Here is a 10,155-nt window from a genome sequence, read left to right on the forward strand (position 1 = left end):
TGAATTGTGTTGCATTTAAAGAGATGTCTGATTAAATGATATCATTATTGAAATATATTTGTTTAGTGGACTCACCCAGTAGATGAGTACATGCAGGGCAGAGTGGTTATGATTAGGCTTCAGGGTATTTTGGAACAAAACTGCATTATTTCCAGTCCATTGTGATTGTGCAAAGAACACTAGCTCACTTATAAAACATAACAATACAATGTACTCTTACTATTAGACTTGTTATGAATAGTTTGTTATAACAGCATTTACTATAGTGAGTTTGGTTGAATAATATTACATGTGTTCTTGTATATATCTGGATGTGCTATAAATTTTAGCTCAGGATATAATTAGCATTTAAACATTTTAGTATGCGTTTATTGAAGATGATTTTTTTAAGAATGCTTAGGGCTTGCATTGATTTGCCTTTTATATATAATAATTCAATGTTATTTAATTGTATGTGGGATCAGGGAGTGAAATCATTTAACATGTTCATGTTGGCATTGCATGTGTTGCACACCACACAGAAATTTGTTTCACTATATATCACACCCCATCTGCATTAGACATGCACACTTTAAGAAATTTATTATTAACATCTGACTTTTATGGAGTCAGAAACTTATTGTGGAAAGTATACACTATCACACGCAATGCATTCCATTCTCCAAGTAAAGAATCTGCTCACACCCTCCTTATACATTTTCCAGGGATGGTCTCTTGTTCTACCCTCTCTCTCCCATTTTATGAAAAATCTCTTCCATGTCAACCTGATAACAACCCCTGACTAACTTATGTGTCGCAATCATATCCCCTCTTCCTATTCGCAAGGCTTTACAATTTTCATTCTATCAATCTATCCTCATACTCCACATTCCAAAGACCACTGACTACTTTTGTGAATCTTCTCTGGACCCTTTCTTGCACATCCTTGTCACCATGAAAATTTGATGGCGAAGTCTGTACACAGTAATCCATATACTCAAGGCTGTATACAGTGGCATTATTTCTCTTTATTTCTGCATGCCAGGGTCCTTTGCATCATTGCCATTAACCAATGGTTTCATCAACTTGTGCAATGTGGCCCCTGAATTTCAGGTCATTGTCCACAACTACTCTTAGATCTCTCATCTCCTCTACCTCCTTTAAAGTTTCCCCACCAAGTGTATACTTTGCAACATTGAACAGTTCCACTTACCTGCTCATTCACACAATCTATTTAAGTCCTCCTGTAAGATCATAACATCTGCATTGCTCTCCCCAATTTTGCATCAACTGCAAACAGCTGCATGCCACCAGTTAAACCCATCCCATTAATATCATTAATATACAAATTGAACAACAGTGGTCCCAAAACTGACCCCTGGAGCACACCACTAGTGACCTTCCTCTTTTGGGATACTGCAGCACTCCATATACAACTTTCTGATAGCTATCTGACAGCCTGTTACTCCAATTCAGAAGTCTGTTATCTGATCCCAACTGTTTCAATTTATTTAACAGCTTGTTGTGTGGTGGCAGTTATTTATTCTAAAATATTATGCATTACAGAAATCACTTAGTTTCTGTGCATAGTGAAGTATGTATGTCTGGCAAAATTTCATTTTTATAATTATGGCATTGCATGATCTACAAATGCCATTTGTTACATCTATATATAGCAGTATCAAGGTTTCAAAACATTATTAGTTTTCTGTGTCAATGTCTCGGGCACATCAGCAGATTTTGCATGAAGCTTCGTGTCTTATTTCATAAACAAAAAACAAAAAAATAAATAATAATTTTAACAGATTTAAACTCCAAAAAGAGAGAGTGGAAGTCCTTTGTTTCTTACTTCATATGAAAGGATAGAATGTGGGATTGTTGAAGTCCTTAGAATAATTTTATTACTATTTTGGGGTAGGTTGTTAGATCATACTGTATTTACTAAAAATTATCTTTATTTTACTATCTGTAGTTTTTTGGAGGATGTATTTCATTTCATTCTTCTGAAATTGTGGGTGAATAAACATTCTTTTGTTTACAAACTGCATAAGAATGAATCCATCTGTATTTTCAAGAAGGAGTGCTTCTAGGTATTATTTTAATTATCAGTTAGTTACATATCCTGCAAACAGATAGCCTTGATTTTCAAAGTACATGCCTACCCGATATGCAAACAGAAAGCACAAGGCAAATTCTAGTATCTTGCCCTAACTGGTGAGTACCACATGAGATGGTTTGTCACATGTGAAAAACATGGACTGCATAGTTGCAAAAAAATAATTGTACCAACGAAATACACTTTGGAAGATATAATCAAGGCACCGTCAGTCAAAAACAAAATTAATTTAACACCTCCTCCCCCTCCTCCTTTTATATACACTTGCTTAATGAATGTCAGTACCAAGTGTTTTGATAAAGTTCCATGTTTGGTCTCTAGAGCAGGGTTTCTGAACTATGTAAAATATAGAAATTTGATAAAAATATAGAAAATATATTCCTAGCCTGCCCATAGTGCAAAATGTACTTTACCTTACAAATAATCTTTCATGGGCAGGATTTTTTTTTTTTTTTTTAAAAAAAAAAAATCTATCATATTGAAAGTAATCTTATCCATGATAGGATGTGAATAACTCATATAATGCTTTCTTGACAGTGTTCAGAGAAATTATAACTGTTTGTTATAAAGATGAAACATAGATAAAAACAATATATATGGTTGAAATGACTTCTTCATTGCAGTACTTTCTTCATAGTAAGAAAGTAAGTAAACCATAAATATTTGTTACAAAAGAAATCAATTTCATTTAAAGGAAATCCAGTGATTTCTTTAGTGTAGGGGCTTTAACATGTACTTAGAAAATGTTGAAATGTGTGTGGCTTTAAAGGTGGGGGTGGGGGTATTTCTGAATCTAATTTTTTATGCCTGTTTGTTGACCTCTTATCAGAATTTCATGCTTCCTTAAGAAATCATTGCAATGCCTTTCTTGCATTTCCTTTTTTTAAGTGCTAAAATATATTGATATCAAATGCCTAGAACATTTTGAACACCACTACCCTATGATTTATGAAAGACTGATTATCAAAAGGCCATTAAAATCTTGATAGAAGGTAATACTAATGGTCATATTGTCTTGATAATCATGCATGATATAACATGAAGCATTTTTGTCTTCCAAATTTTATTTCTCTTTGTTCTGAACTCCTTCATACTCTCAATAGAATTTTGAGGGGGGGGGGGGGAATTTAAGACGGTTATAAAAATTTAAGAGGCAGAGTAATTCTTCTATAATGGAATCATTCTACATTTTCAAATATACTACTCTTTATGCTGAATTCCAGTAAAAAATCACTAGTTTATATAGTAATCCATATGTATGTTGTCGATTAGGATAATCTTGGCAAATATGCACAAAAGAATATTCCTCTGTGATTTTTTAACAAAGATCTGTTTATAAAAACTGTTTTTGATAATTTTGCTCATTTGGTTTCTGTGTTTGGACAGGTGTATAATTGGTCTGGGAAATTTTCTTTAATAAAGCTGTAATATTAACATGCATATCAAAATTATGGGAAGTATTCACCTTAAGATTCTTTAATATAATTTAAAAGGTGGAAGGAGTTGATCAGACTATTTTATAAATGGAATCTGTTACCTGAAATATCTGATATAAGGTTTGTTTATTATAAATGTGACTTAATTGTAATGAGCCATAAAATTAATTTCAGTTAGTCTTTCATGCATCTTTCAGATTTTAACAAAATTGCTTAAATAAAGAGTGTGCACTTTTAACTGGCCATTCTCCTGCAGTAACCAAAAGTTAACTGAAATATTTTAGCTTTTGCAGGATAATTTTCTATCATGAGATGCAATATTTATAAATTTGACTTGTGATCACTAATTATACATACACATAAAGAAATGCAGTATGAGAATTTTGGATTAAGCATTGATTATTTCTAATATTTCATGATGTTGGAAATGATCCTAATATTACATTTTTGTGAATAGTGCAGTCATTTCTAGGTTTAAGTAAATTTTTCAAGCATTTCTGGAAAAGCACATATTTGAAGTTTGTACTTCTTTGCCTGCTTGATGAATACTCCTTTGTGATGTGAGTATATCACTGAGTATTGTTCTTTTAGTTGGAACATTCAATTATTAATTTTTTTTTTTTTTTTTTTTTTTTTATGATGTCTTTCATGCATCTTTTGGATTTCACTTTAATTTTACATACAAAGTTGCGAAATACTGAAAATTGTTTATTATGTTTAGGGCCACTCAAAATTTAGGTATGACTTTGGGGAAAAAAAAAAAGTATATATATAATTTTAAGGTGATCACTTCCCTTTAAATTGGAAAAAAAAATGAAGAAAATTAGCAAAATCACTTATAACTAGAAATGGGAAATAATTTTTTGTCACTCCTTTATATAAGATAAGATTGTGGTTTGTTTGTTTTTGTTTTGTTTTTTGTTGTTTAACATTGTAATTCTATATTTTCCATGTTGCAGAAGCAGAAGATCCTGGTATTATCCCTACTGAATTAATGCTAAGCTAATCAAGTTGAGCAGTCTACAGGTATCATCCAACTCTCCTTTGTGAGTTTTTAAGCCTCTCAAGGCATCTCAGATCCATAAAGAGATATAACATCTTTTTTTAAAAGGTGTAACCGAAATTTACTATGGTGTGACTTATTTACCCCAGTATATATAAGGCCTTTTCAATTTCTCTTTTTGGCCTTCTGAGCAAGAGGCAATGTTAACTTAATATTCTTATCTGTAAGTCTACAAATAATTTTTTTTCTCTTTTTTTACCCCTCAGTCTCCTGAGAAAGGATAGAAGAATTTTGGCTAGTAATTTACCCAAGTGTTAGCTGCATATGATTTTTTTTCTTCTCCTTTTTCATGGATGAACAGAAGTAGGAATATCATTTACTTACCTGCTTCATAGAAACCAAAATCTGCTTCTTGCATGCATTCTAATACCTAGAAAACTGTCTTCTTGCCTGCAGGTAGCCATAGATTTAATATAACCTGAAAAAAAAATGTTATAAATCATCATGATACTTAACTATTTACAGAAGAATATACTTTTGGCATGTTTATTTTGTTTATATTCATCAATCACAGTGTTTCCATTTTAACTGTACATATTCTGATTTACTTCCTTAGTTCTCAGCTTCACAAATGCTTGGTCTTACAAATCTAAAGCTGAAGTAAATTGAGTTCTGGGCTGTTCAGTTTTAATTTAAACTAGAATAAACAATGTACATTTTTCCCTTCTGGTGTTCTTCCAAGTATAGATATAGAGTTTGGAACAGTTACACTGATAATTTTTTTATATATACATACATCTATATATATAATTTTTCCACTTCTTTTTTGTGATTTTCTTTTCTATGTTTTTAACAAACTACATCTACCATTTTCCTTGGGAAGCACGAATATATTTGGATAATCACATGTACTCAAGTGCATCATAAAACTAATAATGCAAAACAGATCTTGACTAGTTTTCATTTGAACATGGCAACATAATGTAGAAATAGTATGATATTAGCATAAGCATCATAATTAAATTTGTACTGTGGCCTTATCATAAAGCTTCGATATCTACTTTCTTATCAAAGATTTTTCCGTTTGGAATGTATTGAATAGGTCGTAATGCAGACTAGTTTAATTACATGAACTTCCATTTTTTCTTGATTAGCTTTTCTGAAACTACATTTATTTTTATATAGAAATTGAATCATTCCAGTGAATGAACTTGTTAATTGTGTGCATCATTGTTAGTATACATAACTATGACTTCCATGATACATGAAGTATCATTCTTGAGGTATATATCCTTATTTTATCCAAATTGTTGCACTTTATTATGTAGTTTTGTTGGTTTAGTTTCCGTGGTATTTTTCTTTATAGTTGCCATTTACAGCATAAAATGAATGATTTGTTTTGTATTACAATTTACATTCATATTAAGAAAAAATATATTAGGTATATCCTCTCTGAGTGGGAGAATTTGGAAAATACTGTTCTGACTAAAACAGTAATAAATTCAGTTTACTTCAGTTTTATTTTGAATTTTAAATTAAGGAAAAATGCCCTTTTCCTTTTACTGATATTTTTCAGAATCTTCTTTTCCAGGTAGTCTTGGTAAAGACTTCTGCAGCTGTTTCCCATTTCATCACCATTTTGTACATAAAAAAAAAAAAAAATGTAAAAAAAAAAGAATTAAATAAAAATGTGAGTTCATAAGTTGGTGTTTTATTATATACTAAAGATTTTAAGTTATCATACATAGAAATTTACTGAGGTATTACAGACCACATAAAATGACTTATTGCAAATTTAAACAATTGACATTTCATTACACTAGCATAATATAGTCATCTCTCAGTGTAGAAAAGTTGTAAACTGCAAAATTTGTGAGAACCAAAGGAATAATTAACTAACCTAGGGTTCTCACCAGTTTATGGTTTACCATAGTGAATTTCTTTAGAAAAGTATTGATTATAGGGGACTATCTAAAATGTTTTGGTATTTGCTGTGGTTAGAGTGACTACCCTTTCATATTTAATGAGCTATGAACATGTCATGCAAAAAAAAAAGTCTGAAGTTAATGACTGATATACAATAGTCCCTCAATTATGCAACTACAGTGGAAATGCAATTTGCTAATCAAATAAATGGATTGGATAACTAAAGGTATAATTGTGGTGCTGTGGGAGAAGTCATTTGATACACTAACCCAGTGTTTCTCAACCTGTGGTCTGCAGGCAGACTTAATTAAATAAATACATATATTTTAATTATCCAAACAAAACAAATGAAATTTAAATGAGTAAGTAAAATTATTGAAATCAAATGGAGACTTAAAAAAAAAAAATCTTGGTTTTTAAGACTATTACACTTTTTTATAAAATCTTTATCAAGTAGCTTTATTTTTATCCTCCTACATGTTTCGCCAATCTGTTTTTATTGGCATCCTCAGGGAATACAAATCAGTAAGCTCAAAATGAAGGTTACAGACTAGGTTATAACCGATGGTTCTAAATCATACAAAAATTGGTATTGTGCGTGTCTCGTTAACGTGATTTATTCATGATGACTCATGACGTAATTGTTATGAAAGTTCGTTTCTTTGATATTTAATGATCTGATAAAAGTTTTCCAAATTTCTGGTAAAATTAGACCTTGATTCTTGTTTAGGTTTTCAGTTTTATGGACGACTGTAGCTGCTTCTTTAAAGGTTCTTGAATGGTAGTTATCTTCTGTGTATGGCATAAGGCTCTTATCCCACTCAATGTGATGGTTAGTAGAGGCAAAGTGGCATGAAAGGCCTGAAATGTCTTGTCTGTTATTTCTGACATATCCTATGTCAGAAATAACCTTTTAAAACCACATAAGATCAGAGTGGCGTTCAAACCAATCAATACTATTCGGAAATTTTTAAGATCACCGAAAGATCCTCACCCATTCTACAAATACTCTGGAGTATATAATATTCCTTGCTCATGTGGTATTAGTTACGTAGGTCAGACATCTAGAAGCTTCGAAACGAGAAAGAAAGAACACATAGGATATGTCAGAAATAACAGACAAGACATTTCAGGCCTTTCATGCCACTTTGCCTCTACTAACCATCACATTGAGTGGGATAAGAGCCTTATGCCATACATAGAAGATAACTACCATTCAAGAACCTTTAAAGAAGCAGCTACAGTCGTCCGTAAAACTGAAAACCTAAACAAGAACCAAGGTCTAATTTTACCAGAAATTTGGAAAACTTTTATCAGATCATTAAATATCAAAGAAATGAACTTTCATAGCAATTACGTCATGAGTCATCACGTTAACGAGACACGCACAATACCAATTTTGTATGATCTAGAACCATCGGTTATAACCTAGTCTGTAACCTTCATTTTGTGCTTACTGATTTGTATTCCCTGAGGATGCCAATAGAAACAGATTGGCGAAACATGTAGGAGGATAAAAATAAAGCTACTTGATAAAGATTTTATAAAAAAGTGTAATAGTCTTATGAATAATTATCAAGAAAAAATTCAACATAATCTTGGTTTTTCTTAAACACCAAAAAAGTCCCTCTCGGGGCAGATCTCTCCGTTCTCCCCAGCATAGCTGGGGAGATCGGAGAGATCTGCCCCCCTTTGTAACTTATTGTTCCTTAGAATTGTTTTAGGCATTTTACCGGTCCTTGTGCTTGGAAAGGTTGACACTAACCCATTCATGATATAGTTAATTGAAGGTTGGATAATTGAGAGATTACTGTACTATTTCAGTGTTGTCTCAATGTATCAACACATTTAACCACTCAGTTATTTAATTCTAGAATGCTGAACAAGCATAAAAATTAGGAGTCATATATTAAGGTGGGAAACAAAGGCAATACAAACATCAAAAGGTTGACAAAAGAATAGTCCTAACTAGGTGATCTAGGATCTAAACTGCCATCTCAAGTCTTCGTGTTTGGGAATTTTTATGCAACCATAGCTGCTGATTCTAATCAGTTCTAGATTTGCTGCAGTGGAGCATGGTTGGTTTTCTTCCAATTCTGTGAGTCATACTAGAGAATGGTCTGCAAGGCCCAGTTGATCATAGTGATGACCAGGGGTGGCTCATGCATGGGCACTATGGAACTGCAGCACCCCCAATTTTTCTCGATATATATAAATATATTTATTTATATTTGTAATATTTAATTTTATCATCAATAATCCTATACAATTCTCTTATTTTGTATAAAAAATAAAAATCCATCTTGTAGCACTTAGGAGGGCAAAGGATGCTGCAGCACTGTTTACCACAGTGTCGTATTGTTATGCGTGCAAGCATATGCACATCATAGTGAGATGTGAGCTATTAGTGTAATGCGGCACTGTCCGTCGAGCAGTTCCACTGTTTATATGCGGTTTGCACCAGTAGTGGAGTGTTCGTAGTGCTTATCGTGTTTACTCCGTCTCTAAATATTTGGACATTACAATTAAATCTTTTAATTGTAATGTCCAGAAATTGTAAATCCATTCCTTTAATTACAATTAAAGGAATGGATTTTATTTTTAAGTAATTTTGAATTATACTAAACTATAATTTTATCGATAGTAAACAATATTTTTCCATGTTAATTTTTTTTAAAAAATTTTTACAATAATTTTGATATTTTATCCAAACACGTATACACTACTTACGGTGTGTATTTATATTACGAAAAAGTTGCATTACAATTAAAGGAATGGATTTTATTTTTAAGTAATTTTGAAATACCAAATTAATTTTATCGATAATAAACAATATTTTTTTTCGTGTTTATTTTTTTTAAATTTTTACCATAATTTTGATATTTTATCCAAACATGCATACACTGTACTTACAGTGTGTATGTATTGAAAGTTGCACCGTCACCACTGCTCATGACAGCAGATGTATTTTTTATGTTCTAAGCAGATGATGGCTGCTCTTCCTGTCCATCCATAGTAGATAAACTTGCAGAAACAATGAACTCTGTACATAAGGAATTCAGAGCCATGCAGAGGTTATATTTCTTAAAAATTCTGGCTATTTTTTCTGATGTTCATTAGATGTAGTCTTCCACCTTCCTACATTCATTTACCCAAGTATAGATACACTCTCTCAATATGGATTGGATCACCATACGAGTAGTAGACCCAAAATCTCCCTCGATGGAAGAGGCCTTCACCCTGCAGTGGGTAGAAAAATAAGCTGCTCATCGTATATGTATGTATGAGCTTGTTTTTCTAAATCTGTGGGTGAGGGGGTAAGAAGGAGATACCTATAAAAGTACCCTCCATCTGTTTGTAAATTGTGTTCTTCCAAGAGAAATATCCAGAATGGATGACCAAGGAAAAGAGATGATATCAGGAGAAAACTTTAAATGATATGGTTTTATTTAAGGGAATATTGGTGAGATGATAGCTATCACCATCTCTTACATCCAAGTTACATCAGAAAAAAATAGCCAGAATTCTAAAGAAATATAACTAACTGAAACTGGCTATCCTTATCCACTCAACACAGAACCAACTCCCTCTTCTCTTTGTTTTTCAGACAGAAAGATCACTTGTTAACTGGGCCTTGAAAACCATGCTCCATCACAGCTATCTCAGAAATCATTCAGGTCATTGCATCGGTATGG

The 10,155-nt window shown here is 32.1% G+C and overlaps 1 protein-coding gene across 1 annotated transcript in view; it reads left to right on the forward strand.

Moving 5' to 3' along the window:
* Positions 1-6,236, forward strand: part of Pabp2 (poly(A) binding protein nuclear 1) — a 50,127-nt gene extending 43,891 nt beyond the window's left edge. The window contains exon 8 of the mRNA XM_090398255.1: positions 6,126-6,236. Coding sequence (XP_090254381.1) covers positions 6,126-6,129 — 4 coding nt within the window. The 3' untranslated portion in view covers positions 6,130-6,236. The remainder of the gene's footprint in view (positions 1-6,125) is intronic.
* Positions 6,237-10,155: the final 3,919 nt, after the last annotated feature.

The sequence above is a fragment of the Typopeltis vanoorti genome, chromosome 9, assembly GCF_054136105.1.
Source record: "Typopeltis vanoorti isolate ZY-2024b chromosome 9, IOZ_Tvanoo_1.0, whole genome shotgun sequence".
Taxonomy (NCBI): domain Eukaryota; kingdom Metazoa; phylum Arthropoda; class Arachnida; order Uropygi; family Thelyphonidae; genus Typopeltis; species Typopeltis vanoorti.